The sequence below is a fragment of the Molossus molossus genome, unplaced genomic scaffold (assembly GCF_014108415.1).
Source record: "Molossus molossus isolate mMolMol1 unplaced genomic scaffold, mMolMol1.p scaffold_m16_p_6, whole genome shotgun sequence".
NCBI classification, from domain to species: Eukaryota; Metazoa; Chordata; class Mammalia; order Chiroptera; family Molossidae; genus Molossus; species Molossus molossus.
The window spans coordinates 26,057,355-26,083,672 of record NW_023425399.1 but is presented as its reverse complement, the minus strand read 5'-3'; the positions used below and the strand labels follow the sequence as shown (position 1 = coordinate 26,083,672).

At 46.3% G+C, this 26,318-nt stretch overlaps 1 protein-coding gene and 1 pseudogene across 1 annotated transcript in view; one reads left to right on the top strand and one right to left on the bottom strand.

Moving 5' to 3' along the window:
* The first annotated feature begins 290 nt into the window (after positions 1 to 290).
* LOC118618496 lies at positions 291 to 2,336 on the top strand (annotated as a pseudogene).
* A 4,085-nt stretch (positions 2,337 to 6,421) lies between these two features.
* TGM6 (transglutaminase 6) overlaps positions 6,422 to 26,318 on the bottom strand; it is a 32,940-nt gene continuing 13,043 nt past the window's right edge. Inside the window, exons 5-13 of the mRNA XM_036244759.1 lie at positions 25,708 to 25,836; positions 24,200 to 24,377; positions 23,498 to 23,636; positions 20,808 to 20,911; positions 20,489 to 20,731; positions 14,761 to 15,102; positions 8,293 to 8,447; positions 7,865 to 7,998; positions 6,422 to 6,658 (exon numbers count right to left, since the gene is read on the bottom strand). Of these exons, the coding sequence (XP_036100652.1) occupies positions 6,505 to 6,658; positions 7,865 to 7,998; positions 8,293 to 8,447; positions 14,761 to 15,102; positions 20,489 to 20,731; positions 20,808 to 20,911; positions 23,498 to 23,636; positions 24,200 to 24,377; positions 25,708 to 25,836 (1,578 nt within the window). The 3' untranslated portion in view covers positions 6,422 to 6,504. The remainder of the gene's footprint in view (positions 6,659 to 7,864; positions 7,999 to 8,292; positions 8,448 to 14,760; positions 15,103 to 20,488; positions 20,732 to 20,807; positions 20,912 to 23,497; positions 23,637 to 24,199; positions 24,378 to 25,707; positions 25,837 to 26,318) is intronic.

Genomic DNA, 26,318 nt, shown 5'->3' with positions numbered 1-26,318 from the left:
ACAAGAATAAAAAAACAACAAAACAAACAAAATCCCCTAAGCAGCTACCACACAATGCCAGAGAAATAGACTCCATAGAATTAATCCAGGCAAATTCAGGACACAAAGTAACACAAAGCAACAACAACCACTCCTCCTGGGGGGATTAGAATTCAGAGTTGCAAGGACATATGATATCAAATATTCAGTCTTCAACATAAAATGGAACACACACACACACACACACACACTCACACACCCAGAAAAACACAGCATGACTCACAGAGATAAAGCAGTCAGTTTCCCTGGTGATGGGTTGCCTGGCACTCTGGTCGCCCATCCCGGCAGTCCTGGCTGCAGCGCAGGCTGCTGAACTCGGTGTGCTGGAGCCCCCACTGGGCTCTTCTGTCTGTTCTGCGACAGTGGCCGCCATGGCAGTGGTCACGCCTTTGGGTTTGGAGGATGGGGTGTCTCAGACCCCTGGCAAAGAGGCTGGGGAGGTGGTCGTGGAGCGGGGACCAGGCATGACCTACCACATGCTCTTGATGATGGAGGACCTGGTGGAGAAGCTGAACAACTGGAAGCAGACACGGTTCTGCACGGCCTACCAAGCTAGTGAACAGTTTTACAGGTTTTGCACTTTTGCTACTTGGCTGATTAACAAAGCAGGATGCCCCTCTGAGCAGCTTCAGGAAGATGACGACACCCTAATGCAACAATATCGAACATATTATCTGAGCTTTGATCATTCGGGAGAACTGCAGATTTTCCTCCTTCAAAATTAAAGTCGGGCTATGAAGAGCAGGTGCTATGTCCTAGATTTTTTTTTTTTTAATCCTCACCAGAGGATATGCTTTATTGATTTTAGAGAGAGAAGAAGGGAGAGAGAAACATCTAAACATCGATCAGTTGCCTCCCGAATGTGCTCCGACCAGGGATTGAACCTGCCACCTAGGTATGTGCCCTGACCAGAATCAAACCCACAACCTTTGGTTGTATGGAATGGCGCTCCAACCATCTGAGCCACCCAACCAAGGCGTGTGCTATGTTCTTGACTGATTAGCTGAGAAGTATTAAGATATATTGGTATTGCCCAGCTGGTGTGGCTCAGTGGTTGAGTGTTGACCCATGAACCAAAAGGTCACTGGTTTGATTCTCGGTCCAGGCACATGCCCAGGTTGTGGGACAAATCCCTAGTGGGGGGCACGCAGGAGGTGGCCAATCGATGTTCTCTCTCATCGATGTTTCTATCTCTCCCTTCCTCTCTAAAATCAATTTTTTTTAAAAGAGTTTTTTAAAAAATGATATATTGATTTCACCTGGAAAAGACCAATATACTCAGAGGAAGATTAGAAGAAGAAACTGTTCCAGAAGATGCAGAATTAATGTTAAAGGGGATGAAGAATTTGTGGAACAAGAGACGATGAAGAAAACTTGATTGATTTCAATGTTTTAAAAGTCCAGACCTAGCCCTGGTTGGTTTGGCTCGGTGGACAGAACATCGGCCCAAAGAACAGAGAGTCTTGGGTTCAATTCCGGTCATGGGCACATACCTTGGTTGCCCAGGGCCATGCAGGAGGCAACCAATCCATGTGTCTCTCTCGCATCAATGTTTCTCTCTCTGTCTCTCTCCCTCCCACTCTGTCTGGAAATAAATGAAAAAAGATCCTCAGGTGAGGCTTAAATATAATAATAATAAAAGTCCAGACCTATCGCTTGGATAGGTATGAGTCTGCTAAACAAGAAGTTATTTTAGAATCTGTAACAGATGCTGCAGAATGGAGTCTAGAAGTGGATTGTGTACTACCACAACTGAGTCACAGTTAGGACTGACAACAAGGATTGGGGAATCCACGTTGACCGAATGGAACCGCATCTGCTCTAAAGCTGACCAAAGGATTTTGGGACAAATTCCAAAATGAAATTAGTAGGACTCTGGAAAAGATCAGCAGCCGAGAGAAGTACAACAATCAGCTTGAGCGCTTGGTTGAAGAGTATCGTGCGGCTCACGCGCAGCGGAGGGAGGCAGGGGAGCGAGGCCAAACGGCTGCGTGACCGCAAGGACCAGACTGCTGTCTGAGGTTACCGAAGAACTGGGAGAGGTAAAGCGAGAAACGGAAGAAAAAGGTAGCAGTATGACTGATGGTGTTCCTTTGGTGAAGATTAAACAGAGCTTCACAACACTGGAGCAAGAAACCGTTCGGATGGACACGAGCATTGGTGTTGAGGAACAGACATTATTCCAATCAAGACTGAGGGAGAAGTCCGACGTGGGGAGGGGCATGCATGCAACAGTCATCCCAGAATCTGCAGCGGGTTCTCATGAAAACAGACTGGTTTTCTGGGCCTCTGATTAGTTTATTTATTTATTTTTTTTACATCAAATCATATTTCAGGTTGCATATTCCAAAGCACCATTACACCTCTTAATGCAAACCAATGGGTATTTTTATATACACACATATATTGTATGATGATGATTACAGATAGTTAGAGACTTTAACATGAATATAATATTTAATAAAGTAATTAAAAATTATCTTTTTTTTTTTTTTTTTTTTTAAAGCACTCAATACACACAATCTCTGAGGGGGCCTAGATGTTAGACTTAGCGAAGACTTCAAAGCAGCTATTATCAATATGTTGGCCTAATAGATCTATAGAACGCTGAGGTGGAGTTCAGTTTTCTTTTCTTTTTTGGCACGTATCACTACATTTGATTTGCTTCTTCCTTCATGAATTTGTTTACTTTTATTTTTCATTTTACTTTCTGTATCTTTTAAAATACTGTGACTAAATACCTGTCCCCACCAGCTGGAAGGTAATCCCCGCGAGCGCAGGGAATTTGTAGTGTCGTTGTTCTGGCCTTGGGCTGAACAGAATGCAGGTCGGTGGACGTGGAGATGCGCTGTCCAGACCTTCCTGCCATGAGGGCTTGTTGCTCCAACTGCTAGGGGCGCTGCCCGCAGACGACTCAGCTGCCAGCAGCTCAGGGGTGGCCTCAGCTGAGAGAGCTATCTCGCCCAGTCATGCCCACTCTGACGGACGCAGGTATAGAAAGGTCCAGCCACATCAGCTCAATCTGGGATCACTCCGATGGGTCGTTCTAGCTCCAGAGCTGCCTGTGAGGTGGGCCTCGGCTGTCACTGGGTCTGCATTATGGTTTGATTCCTCCCTCTGCCCCTCCCCCACTTTCTCCCTGTTGATCCCCAGGCTATTCCTTAGTAAATGTCCTGCACCCTGAACTCCATCTCAGAATAAGCTTCCTGAGAAACTCAACCTGCAACAGCTGAGCTTGAGGAAGATGGATAGTTGGGCTTCGCTGCAAGGAAGAGGAGTCTGGGCCACCGTAAGGGGAGACCATCTCTGATGACATGAAGTCTCCCTGCTAAAAGGAGCTTCCTTTACTAAGTGTGGGGGATTGCCTCTTGTCCTAGTAGCAGATGCACTGATGAGTTCTTTTTGCTCTTGGCCAATCTGAATGCACATGAGTGGTGGAGAGGCCCTGGTCAGACCCAGCTTTTACATTTATTCCTGAAGAGCTGGGCTGTGAATGCCGGTTCCCACAGCATGACACAGCTGAAGAACCCAGGGCTTGACCACACTTCTCAAATGTTGCTGCCCAACTATCTCAAAGGGAAAGGAAGGTGAGCTCAGACCCCTGGTCCAGTACGACAAGTCGTGTTTACCCAGTGACATCAAGTCCACCAGAAGAGTGTGTGGGTTCCCATTTGAGAAGCTCAGACGTGGCTGAGAACTGCAAGCCAAGGCCTAGAGCCCGATCTGGCTGGGGTCTGGTTGAGGTCCAATCAGAATAAGGCTGGATCAGGGCTCAGTGTGGGGTCAGAGCTCAGATCAGGATCAGGTTCTCTTTGGGATCAGGGCTCAGCCTGGGTTCAGGGCTCAATCAGAGATCAGGATTGGAGCTCAGTCTTGGTTCAGGACTTAGCCTGAAGCCAGGATGAGGGCTCAGTCTGCAGTCAGGACTTAGTTTGAGGTTGGGGTGAGGGCTTAGTCTGGGGTAAGAACTTAGTCTGAAGTTGGGGTTGATCCCCAGGCCACTGCTCAATCAACATCCTGCACCCTAAACTCCATCTCAGAGTCAGCTTTCTGGGAAGTCAACCTGTGACAGCTGAACTTGAAGAAGATGGGCAATTGGCATTTGCTGGAAGACAGATGACTGTGGCCACCACAGGGGGAGACCATCTCAATCTCCCTGCTGATTGTGTTTTGTACTCAGTGTGGGAGATCACCTACTGTTGTCTTCAGCCCCCAGTGACCCTTCCTGCTCCTCAGCCCTGAGGAAGTGGCTGCCTACTCTGAACCTCCAGCTGCCCCTCTGATAGAAGATCAGCATCTAAAACTTAGGTTTGGAAAGGGGGTCCTGGACCTGAGGCAGCCCAAGGCTCTGACTTATTAAGTGCATTTACTCATTGGGTTCTCTAAGCTGTCTCCATGCTGTGTAGAATCATCAGAGAAATGCCTTCGCTGAGGCCTTGGTCACAAGGATCATCCATCAAACACTGACTCCCTTTTTTTTTTTTATCCTCACCCGAGGATATTTTTCCATTTTTTGTACAGAGGAAGGGAGAGAGAGAGAGAAACATCGACGTGAAGGGACGCATCGAGTGGCTGCCACCCGCACGACCAACCAGGGCCGGGGACAAACTGCAACCGAAGTACGTGCCCTTAGCGGAAACCGAACCCGGGTCTCTCCGGACCGCAGGCCGACGCTCTAACCGCTGAGCCAAACTGGCCAGGGCCTGACTCCCTTTTTGAAAAGACCCACTATGTAAGTTCCCAATTGAGTTTGCACTCAGCAGGTGTCTCACTGCAGCTGCGCCTTCCTCATTGGTGTTGTTCAGATTACTTAAATTATGTCTCCCGGCTGGTGTGGCTCAGTAGATTGAGCATCATCCCATGAATTGAGTAGGTCCTGGTTCGATTCCCTGTCAGGGCACATGCCCGGGTTGCAGGCTCGATCCCCAGTAGGGGGCGTGCAGGAGACAGCCAACAGATGTATCTCACGTAGATATTTTTATCTCTCTCTCTACAAAATCAACAAAAACATTAAAAAAAAATTATACCAAACATACTCAAAGGAGTCTGGAAGCTTTGACTAGAAATAAAATAACAAAGATTTATTCAAGGGTCTTAGGGTTTGTAAACTGGAAACAACTCAGAACATTCAGAGTGTTCTGAAGGAGAAAAAAAGGCTGAGGGTTTTTATAGTAAAAAGTATATTCTTGAGAAGAATCTGTCCTGTATCATTAGCCTCTGGGTTGGTCTGAGATGGTAATCTTCAGATGTCCGGTGATCTGGACAATGAAATAATTTCTTCCTGAGGTCATTCAGATGGTCATCTGAGGGTTTGATGGATGTCCAGGCATTGATGTACAATTACCAGGTATTGATGCAGGCAGGACTGGACAGTTCAAAAGTTTAAGTTCCCAGAATCAATTAAAACAAGAATAGAATTGTTTCCTTGTGCTTCAGTCTACTTAATTTTAATAATTTAGTAGCTTGATCATTGTGACTCCATTGTATTCCTTCACTCTATTCTTCAATTATATGATTAATTATAATTACTTTGACTGTCCAGGACATTTTGGAACTAATTTTCATGTCTGGTGTGATCTTCAGAATTTGGGGGTCTCTGCTCTGGTCCTCATCCTAGGGGTCTCGGTCCTGTCTGATGCTAAGAGTATGATTGTGTCTACCGTAAGCTGCTGTGGATGTTCTGCAGAGTCAACACTATGCTGGTTCCAAAAAGTAAATCAACACTGGGCTGGTTGTATTAGACTATTTATGACCACAACTAGATCAGATTTGGGGTTGCATACCCAAATGCAATCCAGTCTTGCTAGCTCTTTCTCTGTCTTCAGCTTCTTCCAGAATTAGGCCCTCAGATGCTGGGTCTGTGTCTACATTGAGGGAAAATCTCCCAACCTTTCAAATCTAATGCTCTTCAGAAACATGACTTTGGGGTAAAACTTAGATGGTGTAAATGGCAAGCACAAGTCCATGGTCAAGGCTCTTCACTCTATGTAAGATGGGAGTGTTAAGGAATATTTAGGTTTCTCTGTAAGAGCTAGGAGGAGAGTCTTGGGTCTGGATGCGGTCAGAGCATTACGGAGCAGAGAGGGAAGCAATGGGAGCCCAGGAGTCAGCCAGGGTGATGGTGATCTGGCTGACAGGACGCGGCAGTGCCAGGTGCGTTGGGGTGACTCTGATGCTTGATCTGTCAGCCTCCCAGCAATAAGGTCGATGAGATGAAGGTGGTAAAGGCTCCCTATGTAATCCATCATTGTCCAAAAGTTTAAGGATTACTGAGTCTAATACCACATTTTATAGACAGGGAAAGCAAGGTGCAAGTGGGGAAGGGACTTGCCCAAGTTCACAGAGTGAGGCAGACGCTGAAGCAGGACTGGAACCCAGGGATCTGGCTTCCATATGGCAGGGGCAAAGAGGTGAACAGGAGAGGAATGAGAGCCGTCTCCTGTGCTCTCATCCTCTTGTGGCCCATCACTTGGCCGTAGCCACATGGATCATTACAAAGCCCTTGATGTCCGAGAAGTTGGGGCTGACAAAGTCCACCTGCAGCTGCCTTGGGCCACTCTTGGAGGGGGTGATGTTGAACTGGACCAAGGCCCTTTCCTGGGGTTCTAGGCTGGGCACACTGGGGAAAAGGGAAAGGAGAAAAGAGACTATCAGCCCTCTCTCATTTCTGAACCTGGCCTGCAAGTCCATGGCTCTTCAGAACGCACAAAATCATGGTCATACCTTGTGGTTTGACATTCAAGCCTCCAACTTAATATGCTCCATTAATATGCTTCCGACTTAATCTTCCTTCCCACCACTTCTCACTCTTCCCAACCAGACAGGCTATTCTCCTTCCTGTGCCCTGAACATATCTTATGCTTCTTCTCTCAGGACCTTTTTTCTGCACTGTTCTTCCACCTTGGATGCCATTCCCATTTCAATCAGACCCAAGGCCAAGATCAAGTTTCTCTTCTTCCGGAGACCTTCCCTGACTACACCAGCCATGGTGACTACTGACTGGGAAGCCATCCATCCTTCTTGATACTTGAAAAGCTCCTCAATTCGTCATTTAAGGCCAGCTTAAATATAAGCTCCACCGGAGCTTCTCCATGGTCCCACCTCACCCCCACTCAAGGGCTGCCTCAGATTCCCCAGACTTTGGGGAGCCATCCCTCTGCGTAAATCATATTGTCCTCATTTGAAGTGCCATCTGTATCTGAGAGCCCTTCTCTAGGATGAACCTCATTTTTTCATCTTGGTGTTCTCAACAGTTGACATGTTGCCCAGAGCTCAGGTCAATATGGTCAAGGACCATATGAGTGGGTGAGTGAATGAACGAAAGAATGAACAAGTGAGTGAATCATTGGGGATAAATAAGTAACTAAATTAGTACATGAATGAATGAAACATATGTGAATGAGAGAGTGAATGTGTAAATGAATGAGCAAATTAAAGAAAGAATGAGTGGATAAATGAACCAGTCAAAAACTCAGTTGAGTAGATAAATAAGTGAATGAATGAGTAAAAACAGGAATAAAAAAGTGAGTGAATGTATGAGTGAAAAAGGGAGCAAATGAATAAGAGTGAGTGAATAAATAAGTAAATGGATAAATGAACAAAAATCTCAATGAATGAGTGAATAGTGAGTGGATGAGATACATAATTTAATTTAATGATTAAATGAAGGAAGAAATGAATAAATGAATGAAGGTGGATGTGTCTAGGCAGTGGGCTAATTCCTGGGCGTCTCTCCTGTACTGCCCTACTACCAGCTTCTCTATGGCCCATCTTATAAGAAAGGCAGCCCCCACCGCACTTCCATCACCCCCAGGCTGGCACTCACTTGATGCTGAGCTGTCCCTGGAGAAGGCCACTGCCCTCCACCATCAGCATACAGTCCTCCACTCTCTCCAAGAGGGGGTTGACCACCATCACTTCCACTAGAACTGCCACCCCCACCACGGCTGGGCCCAGCACCTGGAGAGGCAATACCCACAAATCATCCTTCCTCATTCCCATTTCCCCGGGAAAACCCATGGTCCTGGCTTGGTCAGAGGATGGAGCGATATCACGGTCTACCCCTTACTTTCACATACTCGGTTACCGAGCTCCATCATCATATCCATCCCCCTGCATCCATGCCGCTTCTCCCACCCTTGAGAGTTGAAGCTGTAGCTAAAGCACAACCCTCCCCACCCCCACCCCCACCAGCCTCTGATTCCCTCCCTCAGCTCTGCAAGGAACAGGGTGGTGGATGCAGACAGGAGTCACCTTAATGGTGATGAAGTCCTCCAGAGTAATGTCCTTTTCTATCAAGAGCTTCTCTCCTTTGGTGACAAGGCACATGGCAGCAAACATGATCTTCTTGTCTTCTGTCAGGTCTTCCTTATATTGAGAGTAAGATATTACGATTGGGATATTTTTCTCTGGAAGGGAAAGCAGAGGTGAGAGTTGGGGATCCAATGATCTTTTTCAATAGAATCCAGAAAGAGGAAAGGACATTTCAATTCAGAGTTACACTCTTTCTGGTCCTTGCAACCAAGCTGACGCAGACATTATCATTATCAGTTTGCAGAGGAAGAAACCTAAGGTTCAGAGAGGGGCAATTTCTTGTCCATTGTCACCTGGCAAGTAAATCAAGGAGCTAAGATGAGGTGGGATTCAAATTTAGGCCAGTCAGCTACCATGACTCCTGATTGTCTCCCTAAGAGGTCCTAGAGATGTGTTTAAACTTTCCCTAGGCATTCCAGATGGAAATCTCTTATTTCATCAATCATTCATCCCATTAGGAACTCACTCATTGTTTATTGAACACCTATTATATGCTAGGTGCAGAAAAGAGAGAGGTTAAAGACCTGTCTCAAACTTCCAATTCAGGGAGTAGGCCAATATCCTCACGGCTCTCCAAATCCTCCCTCCCATTAAGGCCCAGTCCTAATCAGCCCCACCAATTATGAAAAACCTTCACTGATAACTCCACCCAGTGATCTTGTGCCCTCTGCCAGAGATGGTCCTGGCCATCTGTGTCTCTCTCATCAGCCACAAACACTCGGCCCATGTATTCTCTTCTTGTGAGTATGGATCACCACAGGTCATATCTGACTGTCAGTCATATCTGGGTTATTTATTTTTTTTGGTACGTGCCCTTAGCGGGAACTGAACCCGGGACTCTCTGGTCCGCAGGCTTATGCTCCAACCGCTGAGCCAAGCTGGCCAGGGCTATCTGAGTTATTTATTTATTTTTTATCACTATACATATTTTTTTTATTTAGGTGAGCTAGTTTGTTCCAGGGCCTACCATCATCTACTACTCTATTGCCGCTGCTTTCTTTATTTCTGTTTCCTTCCTGCTCCTGAAGCATCTGAGTTTTAAACCTGTGGAAAAGGTCCTTAAAGGGCTCGAACTTGGCTCCCACTCTCTGTTCCCCGAGAACTCTGATAAGGAGCATTTGAAAAAAACCTACAGCTAACAACATACTTTATGGTGAGAAACTCAAAGCTTTCCCATTAAGATCAGGAACAAGGCAAGGATGTCCCCTCTCATCACTCCTTTTAAACATTGTACTGAATGTTCTAGCTAAGGCACTGAGACAAGAAAAAGAAATAAAAACTATACAGATTAGAAAGGAAGAAATATGCCCTGGCGGTTTGGCTCAGTGGTTGGAGCATTGGCCTGTGGACCAGAGAGTGCCGGGTTTGGTTCCCACTAGGGACATATACAAAAAAAAAAGAAAGGAAGAAATAAAACTAATTGTTCACAGATGACACAACCATCTATGTACAAGATCTGAAAGAACAACAGAAAATTCTGAAACTGCCCTGGCAGGTTTTGCTCAGTGGTTAGAGCATTGGCCTGCAGACCAAAAAGTTGTGGGTTTGATTTTGGTCAAGGTCACAGACCTCAGTTGTGGTTAGGTCCCCAGCCCTGGTCAAGGTTGTGTGGAGGCTACCAATCAATGTGTCTCTCTCATGTCTATGTTTCTCTCTCTCTCTCTCTCTCTGCCTCCCACTCTATCTGAAGATAAATAGAAAAGTATCCTTGGGTGAGGATTTAAAAACAAATCCTGACACTAATAACTGATTACAGCAAGATCACAGGATATACAATTAATATACAAAAGTCGCCCTGGTCGGTTTGGCTCAGCGGTTAGAGCGTCCGCCTGTGGTCCGGAGAGACCCGGGTTCGGTTCCCGCTAAGGGCATGTACCTCGGTTGCAGTTTGTCCCCGGCCCTGGTTGGTCGTGCGGGTGGCAGCCACTCGATGTGTCCCTTTCACATCGATGTTTCCCTCTCTCTCTCTTCCTCTCTCTCCCTCCCACTCTGTCTGTACAAAAAATGGAAAAATGTCCTCAGATGAGGATTAAAAAAAAAAAAAAAAAAAAAGTCAATCATTTTCCTATATACCAGCAATAAAATGAGATTTGAAATTAAAAACACAATACCATTTACATTAGCATCCCCCCAAATGAAATACTTAGGCATTAATTTAACAAAACATGTATAAGACCTATATGAGGAAAACAAGAAAACTCTGATGAAACAAATCAAAGGAATAAATAAACTGAGAGATACTCCATGTTCATGGATAGGAAGACTCAATATTACTCAGATGTCAGTTCTTCCCAAATTGATTTATATTTAAGGCAACCTTATCAAAATCCCAGTAAGTTATTTCGTGGGCATCAGAAAACTGATTCTAAAGTTTATGTGGAAAGGCAAAAGACCCAGAACAGCCAACATAATATTGAAGGAGAAGAAGATCAAAGGACTGACACTACCTGACTTCAAGACTTACTAAAAGCTACAGTAATCAAAACAGTGTGGTATAGGTGAAAGAATAGACAGATACATTAATGAAACAGAATAGATAGCCCAGAAATAGAGCCACACAAATATAGTCAACTGACTTTTTAAAAAGGAGCAAAGGAAATAAATAAAGAAATGATAGTTTTAAAAAAATAAATAATGCTAGAATAACTGGACATACAAATACAAATAAATAAATAAATGTAGACACAGAATTATAACCTCTATAAAAATGAGCTCAAAATGGATCATAAGCCTATAAGTAAAATTGAAAACTATAAAACTCCTAGGAGAAAACCTAGAGATCTTGTTTTTTCTTTATTGATGTTAGAGAGAGAGGAAGGGAGAGGGAGAGAGATAGAGACATCTATTAGACAGACCATCACCTGGCCGCCCCCTGCATGCCCCTCACTGGGGATCAGACCCACACCCTGTGCATGTGCCCTGACCAGGAATTGAACCAGCGACCTCCTGGTGCATGGGTTGATGCTCAACCACTGAGCCACATCGGTTGAGCTACAGTGGTTACTTTTTAGATACAACACCAAAAGTACAATCCATGAAAGAAAAAATTGACAAGTTGGACTTCATTAAAATTAAAAACTTCTGTTCTGTGAAAGACTTTGTCAAGAGAGTGAGAAGACAAGTCACAGACTGGGAGAAAGTATTTGTAAAACACACATCTGATAAAGGACTGCTATCCAAAATATACAAAGAATCCTTAAAGTCAACAAAGTCAACAATAAGCAAATAAACAATACAATTAAAAATGGGCAAAAGATATGAACAGGCACCTCACCTCAAAGAAGCTACACAGATGCATATAAAAAGATGCCTAACATCCTACATCATTAAGGAATTGCAAATGAAAACAACAATGAGATACTACTGCACACCTATTAGAATGGCAAAAGTCCAAAATATTGGCAACACCAAATGTTGGAGAGCATGTAGAGTAACAGGAAATCTTGTTACTGCTGGTGGGAATGCAAAATGGTATGGCCACTTTGAAAGATAGTTTGCCAGTTTCTCAGAAAACTACACATAGTCTTACACCATCCAGCAATCACACTCCTTGGTATTTACCCAAATGAGTTGAAAACTCTCTACACAAAGACCTGCACATGAATGTTTATAGCAGCTTTATTCATAATTGCTAAAACTTGGAAGCAACCATGATGTCCTTCAGTAGCTGAATGGATAAATAAACTGTGGTACATCCAGATAATGGAATATTATTCAGCACTAAAATAAATAAATAAAGCTACCAAGCCACCAAAACAAACAAACAAACCAAAATGGTGGAATCTTAAGTACATATTTCTAAGTGAAAGAAGCCAATTTGAAAAGGCTGTATGAGTCCAACTATAGGATGTTGTCAAAAAGGCAAAACTATGGAGACCGTAAAAAGATTAGTGGTTGCCAGGTTTGGGGAGAGAGAGGGAGAAATAAATTGGTAAAAACAAACAAACAAACAAACAAACAATAAAAAAAAAAAAAAACCTCTGGAATTTTAGGCCAGTGAAATAATTATTCTGTATGATATTCCAATGGTAGAAGCTTGTAATTATACATTTGCCCAAACCCATAGAATGTATGATATAGTGAACCCTAATGTAAACTATGAACTTAGTTATAAATAATGTATCACTATTAGCTCATCAGTTGTAACAAATGTACCACACTACTGCAAGATGTTAATAATAAGGAAAGATAGGAGGTGGTGAGGGGCGATATGGGATCTCTCTGTACTTACCACTCAAATTTCCTGTAAACTAAAACTGCTAAAGATGTCTACTAATTTAAAAATAATAAATTTTAATAAATTATATACTTTAATAGTCATACCATTTGGCTCAGTAATTCTACATTTGTGAATCTAATCTAACAAAAACAATCCAAAATTCAGGTGAGAAAAAGGGGATTTTTTTTCATATATATATATACATATATATTTGTGTGTTTGTGTGTATGTATGTATGTGTGTGTGTATATATGTATATATATGTATATATATGTGTTTTTTTTTTTTTAAATCCTCACCTGAGGATTTCCATTGATTTTTAGAGTGGAAGTGAGGGAGGGAGTGGAGTGGGGAAGAGAGAGAGAGAGAGAGAGAGAGAGAGACATCGATGTGAGAGAGACACATGGATTTGTTGCCTCCCCAACCAGGGCCATGGATTGAACCTGCAGCCCAGGTATGTGCCCTTGACCAGGAATTGAAACCAAGACCCTTTAGTCCGAGGGCTGACACTCTAACTGCTGAGCCAAACAGGCCAGGGTGAAGTCACCATGTATTTTACAGATTACACATCTATTAAAATGATGTTAATGAAAGGCTTATAAATATTTTAAATTACAATGTAAAGTAAAAAGAGCAGGCCACCAATGAGTATTTGCAATATAATTAAAATCATGTTTTTAAAAAAGCAAACAGGCATTAACATTTTGGAAGGAAACTATGTTAAATGTAGGTGGGTGGCAGGATCACAGTTGATCTTTCTCTTGTGGTAATGAATATGTATTACTTTCAATATGAAAAACATTGCTAAAAGCCAGGAGAAAGTATACGTTAATTAAGATTTCATTATAAAGTGTGATTTATATTTTGTGAAAATTAAATGACACCCTCTTCACATGTTTTCACACCTTGTCAATAACACAAGTTCCATTCACCAGAAACTGGCCCAGAGGAGCAATTTCTTTGTGTAATTGAATCCTTAGAGTTCAGAAGGTATGTGAAGAGATACATAGATAAAGAGAGAGCGAGGAGCCAGCGGGGAAGGGAGACAGAGACACATAGACAGACAGAAAGACAGAGAGGGAGGGTGGGAGAGAGAGTAGGAAAAAGAGAAAGAATAATCAAATGAGATATATTTAGTAAATCATATATAAAGTGCTATGTGTTTAAATATTATGAAAAAATCCTTGAAATACATATATATATATATATATTAGAAGCAGTTGGGCCCAGCCGGTGTGGCTCAGTGGATTGAGCATCATCCCATGGACTGAGAGGTCCCCTTTGGATTCCCAGTCAGGGCACATGCCCAGGTTTCGGGCTCTATCCCCAGTAGGGGGCGTACAGGAGGCAGCCAATTGATGTTTCTCACATGATGTTTCTCTCTCTCTCTCTAAAAAATATCAATAAATAAAGCAGTTGGAATAAAGTCACTTAAAATTATGCAAAAAACCTTCAAAAGGACTGAAGTCATTCTATTTTGGTTCAAAATACCAGGGATGCATTTTAGGCAAATGTACCATTAGGCACATTAAGCATAATTGGTGTGGACTGACCTGACCCAGCACTCCAAGGCCTGCGGTCCCGCAACAAAATTAGCCAAGTAAACGTGCCCTGGCTTTTCTTGCTGTTGGTTCAGTCAGGAGTGTCTCTCTAAGGCCAGGCTGGTTTGAGTCCTGCCACTACACTTACTGGTTGTGTGACTTTGGACTTGTGAGTTCGCCTTTCTGGGTCTGAGTTTTCTCCTCTGAGAAGCTGAGCCAACGGTAGTACTTCAATTCCTGTGGAATTCTCAGGAGGGGGCCTGGCACAGGTTAGCACTGAACACACATCGCTTACTGACCTACCCCTCCTGCAGAGCACCTGGATTTTGGAAAGGTAACACAAGGCATATTCAATGTATTATGAAATGCTCCCAGCAGGTGTTTATTCGGTATGTAAATATTCATACTAATTCCGTCATACCTAATTCATCTCCATTAAGTCAGTTTACCACAAGACGAAGGTGGACTTTTATTACTGCATATTCTCATTATTGACCCCCCTGTGCCTCGGTTTTCTCATCTGGGAAAGTGCGGACAAGAGGCAAGGCGCTGAACAACAGCTAGGAATACCCACTTCCTTCTGGGAATGAATGTAGGATTACGGGAGTGAAGCCGGGTCCCCTGCCCGGCTGGGAAAGGGGTTCTCACCTTCTTCGGGCCCCAGCCGCACGCTGTGGGATTCGCGCAGGATCTCGGCCACCGGCTTGCGCGTGTACAGGATGGTGGCGCCGCTCAGGTTGACTCGGACACGCTGGGCCCGGGAGGTGAGGTTGGTCAGGCACAGGGCCAGCTTCAGGTCGTGGCCCAGCATCGGCGGCTCCAGCACCTTGAACTTGCCGGTGATGCTGGGCTTGGTGGCGGGCTCTAGGAGGTCGTCCCGCCAGAGGCCCCGGCTGCTGCCCCTGCGGACCCGGGTCCTCCTCCCAGAGGCGTCCACGCCGAACAGCTTCCTCACCGCCTTGCTGTACACCTGCCTCTCCTTCCGGGACCCTGCAGGGCATCGCACATCCCTGAGACCCAGGGCCGCCTCTTCGCATTCCCCCTCTTCTCTAGGCAGAGCACCCGCTGTCCCTCACCCCTGTAATTTACTGGCTGCCGCAGGTCTCAAATCGGCAGCCCAGAGGCCACATGCAGAACTCAGCCATGTGCATTGTGCTTGGTTCTGGACTATTTAAATAGCTTAAACATAATTTTTATTGATTGATTGATTTTAAGAGAAAAAGGAAGAAAGAGAGAGAGAAACGTCAAGTTGTTGTTTCACCCATCTACCCATTCATCAGTTGCTCCCTGTTATGTGCCCTGACCGGTGATTGAACCCCACACCTTGGTGTATTGGGATGACGCTCCAACCAACTGAGCTACTCTGCCAGGGCCTATTTAAATAACGTAAAAAAATTTTTTGTTTATTGATTTTTTTTTTTTTTTTTTAGAGAGGAGGAGAAGAAGAAGAGAGCGAGACAGAGACATGGATTTGTTGTTCCACTTATTTATGCATTCATTGGTTGATTCCTGTGTACAGGGATGGAGCCCGCAGCCTTGGTGTATTAGGAGGACGCTCTAACCAACTGAGCTATCCCAACAGGTAAATAATGTTTTAATCAGTTGCCAACGACTTCGGATGAGGACATTTCCCATACCAATACAGATTTGCAGCTTCTCTGACAACTAGGTCTGAAGTCTCATGTGATAATGATGCTGACACTACTGTAGACTGACTCTGTGCCAGGCGCTCTAGGTGTTGCATCCCCCCCTGGGAAGTAGGTACTGGTATCATCCCCATTTTACAGATAAAGAGCCCCAGGCACAGAGAAGTAAAACGGCTTGTAAGAGAGTCAGGATTTGAAACCAGGCAGTCTGGCTCCAATTTCATGTTCTTAATCATGCTCCCTTCCCACGCTACATGGCAGTAGTGGTCTAGAGCTGAGTGATGGGTGCTCTCTGGACAGGAATGCTCTCTCATTCCCCGTGGTTTCTACCCACTGGCCCGCTGCTCTTCTGGTGTGCCATCTTCAAGGCTCCTGAAGACATGTGAGTTTAGGGCCCCTAATCTCCCACTTTTTCTATTGCTAGCACAGACTTGTTTTGTTTTGTTTTTTAATCACTGAGGCTATGTGGATATGTTCTTATTGATTTTTAGAGAGAGGAAGGGAGAGAGAGAGAGTGAGAAACATCGATGTGAGAGAGAAATATCAGTTGATTGCTTCCCATATGCTCCCCAACCGGGGATCGAATACACAGCCTAGGTATGTGCCCTGACCGGGAATCGAATCTGCAAACTTTTGGTGTATGGGACGATGTTCCAACAGACTTAGCCACCCAGCCAGGGCTAGCACAGACCTGTTTTTGAACCCCGAGACCGATACACTTAACTGGACAGCCTCCCCTCCAACCTCTGCCCTACAGGAAATCCCACAGGTGCCTCAAATCCAACCAAACATGCCATCTTCTGCCCAACAGCATTCCTTAGCTCAGCAAATGGCTCCACCATTCACCCAACATACAAGGCAGAAACTGGGCGTGCCCTCGACTCTTCCCTCACCCTTAGCATCCACACTGATCAGTCACCAAGGCCTGCCGGGTTCCTCACTGATCTCTAGAATCTGCCCTCTGCTCCCATCTCTTATCTTCCAGCAGACCACCATATAAATAGCCCCACCATCAGGTCAGATTGCCACTGGATAGTGTAGATTTTTATTACAATTTTATTACTTAGCACCTTTGAGCCTCAGCTTTTCCACTTGTGAAGTGGGAACAAGAGACCCACAGGCAAGGCATAGTGGTCAAAAATGTTCCCTCCCTTCCTTGGGAATGTAGGCTCTACCCCTACTCTAGTCCTTTTCCCATCCTGATTTTCCCAAAATCCAAATCTGAAGGTTCCACTTACCTTCTTGAAACCTGCGGTAGGCAGTCTTCCACTCGGCTCCTTTCCTAACGTTTCCCCCAAAGTTCCTCAATACCTTGTGACCTTGGCTTGAAGCCACCATGTGGACCTAAAGGTTCTTTAACGTCTCATGCTTTATTATTAAAATGCATGTTAATTTTGTATTCTACTCCATAAGGTATTCAAAATATCTGTTACTATGACGATGTTTCATTTCCCTGCCAAAGAACCTACTGTCACTTTCTCAGGGAGGCCTTTTCTGACCACCTGATTTTTAAAAACAGCTCTGTTCAGATATGCTAATTCCTCAACGTACAACTCACCTACTTAAGGAATACCATTCGATGTTTTTAGTATATTCGCAGAGTTGTGCACCCATCATCACAAGCTGATGTTAGAATAATTTTAGAACATTTCACACCCCCTGTAAAGAACTCCATAACCATTAGCAGTCACTTCCCATTTCTCTTTACTGGGACCCCAGTCATAGGCAACTGCTAATCTAAGCTCTAATGTGTCTGTTCTGGACATTTCATGTAAAAGGAGTCATACAATGTGTGGTCTTTTGTGACTAGTTTTTTCACTTAACATGTTTTCAAGGGTCACCCAGGTTGTAGCCTGCTATCAATACTTGATTCTTTTGTATTGCTGACTGCTCTTCCATCGTTTGAATATACTACATTTTATGTATCCCCGATAGACATTTGGGTTGTTTCCACTCTAGTTTTGTGAATAATGTTGCTATGAATGTTCATGTACGTGGTTTTGTGTGGATATTTGGTTTCATTTCTCTTGGGCATATACCTAGGTGTGCCTCTTCTGAGTCGCATGGTAACTCTGTTTTGTTTTGTTTTTGTTTTTTTGTTAAATGAGAAACTTTCAAACTGTTTTCCAAAGCAGTTGCACCATTGTACATTCCTGCCAGTAATGTATGAGTGTTCCAATTTCTCCACATCCTCACCAACACCTATTGGATGTATTTTTGGTTACAACAGTCCTAATGGGTGTGAAGTGATACGTCTTTGTGGTCTTGATTTGCATTTCCCTAGTGGCTTCATGTTTATTGGCCAAGATGTATATCACCCTTGGAGAGCTATCTATTCAAATCAGTCTCCCATTTAAAAAATTGTATTGTGCATACAAGCCCCTTATCAGAGACACGATTTGCAAATATTTCTCCTATTCTGTGGGCTTTCCACTTTCTTGATAGTATAATTTGTAGCATAATTTATTAATTTTGATGAAGTTCAATTTTTTCTTCTGTCATGTGTACTCTTGATATCATATCGAAAACAGCTTTGTTTACCCCAAGTTTACAAAGATTAACTCCTATGTTTTCTTTTAAACGTTTATGATTTTAGTTCTTACATACTGGAAAGGAAGTTGACATGTCATTGCCGTGGGGGGACTACTTGTCCTGTCGTGCTGTCTGAGCTGTGTGTTACCTGAGCAGGGAGAGGAGAACGGATGGGAGACGGCAGGTGGAGGACGGCGCATTGGGACCTCGCTCCCCACCCAGCCTTTGCGTGGGGCACAGAGTCTAGGTGAGCGTGGGAGCCACAGCCTTGTAAAACCTCTGCAGGACCTGGGGGGACAATTACCATGAATCAGAGGGAAAACTGTGTGACTGCTAGTGGAGTTGAAAGGGATCTGTTGAAAGAGGGGCCAAATGTCTCAAGAAATCAGCAGTGCCTGGGGGACAGCGCAGGAGTGAGTCCTGATGGCACAGGTCATAATGGAGCCACCATCTGTCTTCATAGCGTTAACTAGGGGCACTGGCCACCTAGGGGCACAGAATCCTCACCTGGTGAAGTCAAAGGCTTTTTCTTTCTCTCTTCCTCCTCCTCCTCCTCCTTCTTGGCCTGACACTCTATACTGGCTGCACATTGGAATTGCCTGAGAGCTTTTAAAAGTCCTGATGCCTGGGTCACATCCTACAGAATCTGTGATTCAGTCAGTCAGGGGTACAGTCCGGGCTAATGTGGTAGATTAAAAATGGCCATCAGACTTTCTTTGCAACTCCTCCCATCAAGACGTGGTGTGTACTTCCCGCCTCTTGAATCTGGGGTGGCCTCATTTAGGGCTGTGACCAATCAAATGTGGCAGAAATGACATGGAGCAAATTCTGAGCGAGGCCCGGAGAGACCTGGCCGCGTCAATTCTCACCCTCTGGCGCTGCTGCTGCCACGTGAACAAGCCAGCGCCGGCCTCCCCGGCAGGACAGGCCACATGGGGAGAGAGGCCCCGCAAGGTCGCAGGTCCATCCGAGCCCCAGACAGACGCGAGACCAGTGACAGCGTGTGGGGCAGATGAACTGTCCCAGCTGAGCACAGCCCACACTGCTGCCCCACAGAGTCCTGAGCAAAAAAATACTTGTTGTTTTATCTGTATCACGAAACAAGTGCCCCAGCGATTCCACTGTGCGACCAGAGCCGCAAACCTCTCTGCTGGAGGGGCGGAGGCTGCGTCCCTCCTGACAGCAGCCTTCCCGCCTCTGCTCTGGCTAGTGCTCAGACAAGCTCTGCTTCGAGTTCGAACCCGAGTCTTAGTTACTCAAATGACATTGTTTTAGCAAGCAGAAATGGCCAAAAATATATGGATCAGATCACGGCATGGCTAAGAGACCTGTTATTCAGTGGGAAAGGGTAACTAACTCTTAAAAGTATATAGCTGGAGGCGGTTAATAAAAAAATCACACCTGCCTTGCTTTTGTATCCCGGCAAGTACAGGCTCTTCAATAAACCAGTGACCACAAATTAGTGACCATGGCAGAGGCCTTGGCAGATGATAAACAGGCGCTGCTATTATTATTATTATTGTTTTTATTTTGAACTGGGTCCTAGTGCTAAGTATCTTAGATATTCAGTTAAAAAAAAAAAAAAAAAGACCGCCCTGACCCATTTGGCTCAGTGTTAGAGCATTGACCCGCAGACCAGAGAGACCCAGGTTCGGTTCCCACTAAGGGCATGTACCTCGATTGCAGTCTGTCCCTGGCCCTGGTTGGGGTAGTGCAGGTGGCAACCAGTCCATGTGTCTCTCTTACATGGTTGTTTCTCTCTCTCTTCCTCCCTCTCTCCCTCATGCTCATTCTGGGGATGAATGCAAAAATGTCCTTGGGTGAGGATAAAAAAAATAATATATATATATATATATATATATATATATATATATATATATATCCTACTACTATCATCACTATGTTTATAGTAATTATTATTATCATATGTGAACATAGCTCATACAGTACTTGGCACATGGTAAGTGTTCAAGGAAATGCAGCTATTGTTATTATTAGATGTGGGAAATCGTCTTAGAAAACAGAGGAAGCTATTAAGAGAAGCTAATGGCACTTGGCTCAAATCACAGACAGTGCTGAAGGAAGCGATCATCACCTGGACGTATGGGAAAAGGCCTGGCCCCGGCCACCCACGGTTGTCCCTCTGCAGCAGACGGGTCATCTGGGGAGGCTGATGGAGGCCACTGTGCTGCCCTTACCTTCTGGATACTTGTAGAGGCCTGTGATGTCCACGCGGGAGTCGCTGCCCACCGCCTTGGTGCTGATGCACCTCCCGATCTTCTTTGTGTCTGAATACACACGCTCCCTGCTCTCATCCTCGGTCCAGAGCCAGGTGATGTAGTCTGCATTGACCTCCGCAAACACGAAGGGGCCATCGTGGGCCAGGTGCACGTCGCCCTCACGGATGGCGGTGACTGAGGCTGGGCCGCACCGGAACACGCCTGGGCAGGAGGGTGGGCGTGAGCAGCGTGGGTGAGGAAAGGTGGGTGTCTGGGACCCACCCGGCCGAGCTCCTACCTTCGCTCTCCTCCTGCGGGGTGGCATCCAGAACCTGCCAGCCATTGTAAGAGGGGCCCAGGTCCTGCCGGGCGAACCAGCTCTCATTCCAAACATGGAAATTCCTGCCACAGAGAGAAGATGAGGCAGGGTGGCGCGTGGTGAGCACAGAGGCCCACAGGAGGGGAGGGTCCTAGTGCCAGCCGGGCCCTGGGCCAGTACTCTGAAAGAGCGCTGTGGCCGAATCTTATGAACCATTCAGTCAGCTGTATTGGTGAGAAAGTGTGTGTGTGTGTGTGAACAACCTCTTGTTCAAGGTACCAGAAATGCAACTGCAAATAAGACAGAAGATCCTTGCCCTCATGCAACTTACATTCTAACAAAGGAGCCAGATGGGAGATAGGCAAACTTAAGTAAGCAGGTAAATCAAACAAATGCAGGTAACAATAAATGCTGTGAAAAGAGGGGCACGAGAGAGAGAATAACTTCGGGAGACCTACTGTAGGTGAATGACATCTAAGATGAGACTTAAAGGAGAAGGAAGTAGCCATAGGAAGAGTGAAGGGAATGGTGTCCCAGGCAGAAGGAATAGCATGTGCAAAGGCTCTCGAGCCAAGAAAACGCTCAAGCCCTGGCCGGGTTGGCTAAGTGGTTAGAGCATTGGCCTGCGGTCCAGAGAGACCCAGGTTCGGTTCCCGCTAGGGGCATGTGCCTCGGTTGCAGTTTGTCCAGGCCCTGGTTGGGTCATGTGGGTGGCAGCCACTTGATGTGTCCCTTTTACGTCGATGTTTCTCTCTCTCTCTCCCTCCCACTCTATCTGAACAAAAAAATGAAAAAATGTCCTCAGGTGAGGATTAAAAAAAAAAGGAAATGCTCAGTGTGTTTGAGGAACAGAAAGCTTGTAAGTGTCTCTGGGCAACAGCAAGCATGGGGTGTAAGGAGGATTCCGACTGTGCAGTTCTGTAGGCCTTGGTAAGGAGTTCAGGCCTTAAGTTTCCCATGTTAAAGATGAGAGTAGGAGACTGGGAAAGGTGACACGGGGTCCCATAGCGAGGAAGGAGCAGAGAGAAACCCTGGTTGGCCCGACTGGGCATCTTCACAGCTGGCTCTGAACTCTTGTTAGGCAGGTAATGGTCTTTGGGGAAATATCTTGATAAGCATCTGGGGGTAAAAGGGAGGACAGAGGCCCAACACCCAAAAGAAGAGTGTCCCTTCTGCATGAGGAAAGAAGAGTGTACTTTTTGTGGTGCTCCTTCAGGGAGAGGGAGTGAGGAGAAGCAAAAAGAGAGGGTAGGGGAGAAGAGAGGCAGGAGGTGCAGTGAGGCTGGAGACGGGCTGGGGGAAGGGCTCCTGGGCACACTCCCCGGGGATGGCGGGGACATTCTAAGACCAGGGTTGCCAAGGCTGTCTGTGTTCTGTACTGTACGCCCTACATGGTTTCCCCTGTTCTTTAGGACGATGACTTGTGCGACAACTCGCACATGTTTGAACAGACATTCAAACAAGGTTATTCACTGAAGCCTTGTTTATAAAGGCAATCTTTTGGTCCATCCACGAGAGAAGGTCAGATAAACGATGATTTTCCCATACAATTGAAAGGCAGACCAGGTTCAAACCCCTGCTCATCCACTCACTAGCTGTGTGGCCTTAGACAAGTTACTTAACCTCTCTGTGCTCAGTGTCCTCATCTGCAAAATAGAGATAATGACATTAGTTTGCTCACAATGTTGTATGGAGGAATACATGAGTTAATATATGTCTAGCACTTAGAACTAGGCCTGACATACACTCGTGTGAAATTATTATTTTACACACTACAAAAAACAAAGAAACCTTGAATGTACTGATGCGATACTGTTAAATGTACGAGCAAGATGAACAGTGCAGTCATATCTTTAAGATGTTGTGGGTTTGGTTCCAGATTATCGTAATAAAGCAAAGTACCACAATAAAGCAACTTGTGGTCTTTTTGCTGATGGAGGGTCTGGTCTTCAATCTGTCAAGAATGCAACATCTGTGAAGCCCAATAAAGCGAAGCGCAACAAAACGAGGTCTGCCTTATGACCACGTGCTGCCAATATTAGGAAGCAGGTGTGCAAGGGGACTGTGTATGTGTGTGTTCTTGTGTCTCAGAGCCTCTCCCTGGAAAGAGATGGAAGAACTAACCACAGTTCTTCTGGGGGAGGAGGACGCGGAGGCTGGACCTGGGCGGGAGGAAGGCTTACCGCTGTGATCCAGTTTGTGCTGTTGGAATATCAAAGCACATGAGTGTGTTTCCTATTTTAAAAAATTCACTTACAATTAATTTTTCAGAGCTTTGTGTGAAGAGTTTTGTTTAAGCTGAGAAAAGAGGTTGTTTTCCACCTGAGACACACAGCGTGTGCCCAGGCAGCTGAGCCACGCAGGAACATGATATGGAGGTAACTGTGGAGGGAATCTCGGCCCCTCTGTTACAGGACTCTGGGGAGGGCTTCGTCCCACAGATGGGAGGACTGGGGGTTCAGGGCAGTCAGACCTTGAGTCCCCCTCTTGACCTCTGAGTCATATGTCCAAAGACCCCTGCATCTCAGCAGTTACTCTGCCTGGCACCACCCCTCCTCGGAACAGGTGCCTCTCACTCCATCCGAAACTGCCCCCCCCCCAAGAGAGCTGGCTTCCAGATTGGGGTCTGCCTCAGGGAGCCCCTGGGACCCAGTGGGCCTAGGACCCACCACATGCTGTCTTCTGTCAGGTCCTCCAGGGTCCGCCCGAAGGAGTCCACGTATTTGTCCACACTCAGGTTCCTGTCTGTGTCATGAGCTGAGTTAAAGTTGGACACAACCCGGGTTGCGATCCCCAAGCACCTAAGGACTGAAGAGTAGGAGGCTGGTGAGGCTCCAGGAGCAGGCGAGGATCCTGGATTGGGGAGGGGTATGACTCCCCCAGCAGGCCGCCCCCCCTTGTTTCTGGCCACGGGCTCCTCCTAGTCTTTGTCTGCTTCGTCAGAGCTGAGACATCTGTCTCCACTCTCAGAAACACCACCATCTCTGGTACATGCTTTCAGAGGGCTTTTGAAGACACTGCTGTCCCCACCCCTTTTGAATAGACAGGCTCCAAGGCTGGGAGGACCTTGGAAGCCATGTACCAGTCATGTAAAAGCCCAAGGGCATGGGAGGCCTTGGGACAACAGGATTTGCCCAAGGGCACCCAGGGAGTTCCAGGCAGAGGGAGGTGGGACTCCTTCTGCAAAATAAAAGATCAACAGTCACATAAATGAACTATTTGGTTTTTTTCTTCACTAACCAGACTTTTATTCCCCCCTCACCAATAAAGAAAGGCTGGGGTTTTTTTGGAGGGGGAGGGAGAAGAGGATCTATGCAAATTATGCAAATGAGAGAACTGGCTAGGGTTGGGGACCCTCTTTCCCTGGGTACCTGTGCACATGACTCCAGCGAAGACCCAACACTGGCCGTATTTGACGGGCTTGAACCTGCTCTTGAACCACTTGTGCAGAATGGCCACACTGCCACGCCAGTGCAGTGGGCTGGTGCCGCCGCCGTACTTGCCCTGCCACTGGCCTTGAACCACACCCCGGTCATTGTTGCTGTTCACCTGGGCAGAGGAGGGTTGGGTCCACCACCAGGCAGGGCTCGCCTCCCCTCAACCTCGCCTTCATAAAATTACCTCCGACTTTGGACCACCCAGTCATTTGCGGTCACTCCTTGCTTTTAAATTGTCTGAAAATTCGGGTCATCTACTGTCTTAAAATATCTACTTTTTGCCACCATCTATTACTTTCATTGGGATATTCTATTTTTGTTGTTGAAAATCATCTTCAGTTTTAGAGCATTTCCTGTTTTAAATGGCGTGTTTTGGGGGACTGTTGGTTCTGTAATAATTAGAGAGACAGCTAACACTCACTAAATGCTCAGCGTGCGCCAGGCACTGCTCTAGGAATGTGGGCACACTATATTAAAATGCTTAAAGTAGGTTCTATTAATTTCCTTTTGTTTTCAGATGAAGAAAGAGAGAGAGATTCAGAGAGGTTAAGGGACTGTCCCAGACCACACAGCAAGTTGTCCCCCAGGGCCGTAGCGCTCTACTCTCAGAACTGGTCACTGCTTTTGAGTCTTTGTGCCCCAGCTTCTCGCTGAGGGCTTGGGGCATTGGGAGTATCAAATAAGAGAAAAACAGCTTTGTCCATTTTTGGAATCACGATCCCCGCCCACTGCCCTTAACACTTGCTTTCTTAGAGAGGGCTAAAAGGGCCCCTGGCTACCTTCTGAGGAGGAAGGACTGTGGCGTGTCATAGAATGACAGCCCTCCCCAGGAAGGTGGGTCTGTGTACCCTCCCCCGAATCTGGGCTGGCCTGTGACTGCTTTGCCAGTGACGATGGTGGAAGTGATGCTGTGCCAGGTTCCAGGCTCGGCTCTTATGCAACTGGCAGCTCCTACTTCCTCTTTCTGGAACAATGACTTGGGGAAAAGCCAGGTGCCATGCCTGATTACCCTGCAACGGCCATGCTCTGAGGAAGCCCAACTTCGCCGTGTGGAGAGGCTGCATGGAGAGACAGAGCAACGGCTGGCCAGCCCCACGCTCACGTCCCAGCTCCAGCAGACATGGCAGGAAGAGAACCAAGGACACACAGGCTGTCTGAACCAGGCCCCAGATCTATGGTCCCGTCTAACCATCCCAGACATCTGCAGCCATGCAGACACCCCAGCCGACGTGTCTTGGAGCAGAGACAAGCCATCCTCACGGTGCCCTACCCGAGTCCCTGATCTGCAAAATTGTAGGTTTAAATGGTTGTTGTAGACCACTGAGTTTTGGATGGTTTGCTGGGAAGCAGTAGAGAATTAAATTAAGAGGTGACAGGTGTGGCCCTGGGGTTGGCTGGGATCCACGAGGGAGCGTGTATGCAGGGATGGCGGGGCTCCTTACCATGGCGCTGATGACTCTGGTGACGTAGATGGGGTCGTGGCGGCAGGACACATCGGTGGCCGGGTCGTTTTGGTGACTGGGGCTTCGGTCCAGGATGGAGAGGCAAATGTGGAGGATGTCCTCCTCAAACTGTCCCCAGAGAGGCTGCACTTAGAGGCCAGAGCCTCAGCCATATCCCAGACCCTCCCACCACCTTCACCCAGTCAGTCATTTGTGTGCAGGGACGTTTACCTCCCCCTAACTCCCAGAGACACCACAGAGCATCCCTGTCTCAGAAACCCTCCTCCAAGAGTCATCCTGGAACCAGAAGCTCAGCCGTCATCGTGTCCCCTCCTGTCCAGCAGCCCCATGGCTCCCCAGCACCCACAGCCGACAGGGTGAACTCGGACCTGTCCTAGCGTTGGTCCCGCTGGCAGACGCGTTTGGCTTCCATGGTTTTTTCAACTACATTCGAATTGATTGACAAACTGGGGGATTCATTTAGAAAGCGGGAGATTTTTAGATACAAATGAAAATTTCTAGTTTCTGAAAATTTGGGAGGTCTGGGGACCCTCACTTCCTCACATGACTCTGAGAGGTGGATGCTGAGGAGTGGTCACCCTTCCGGCGGG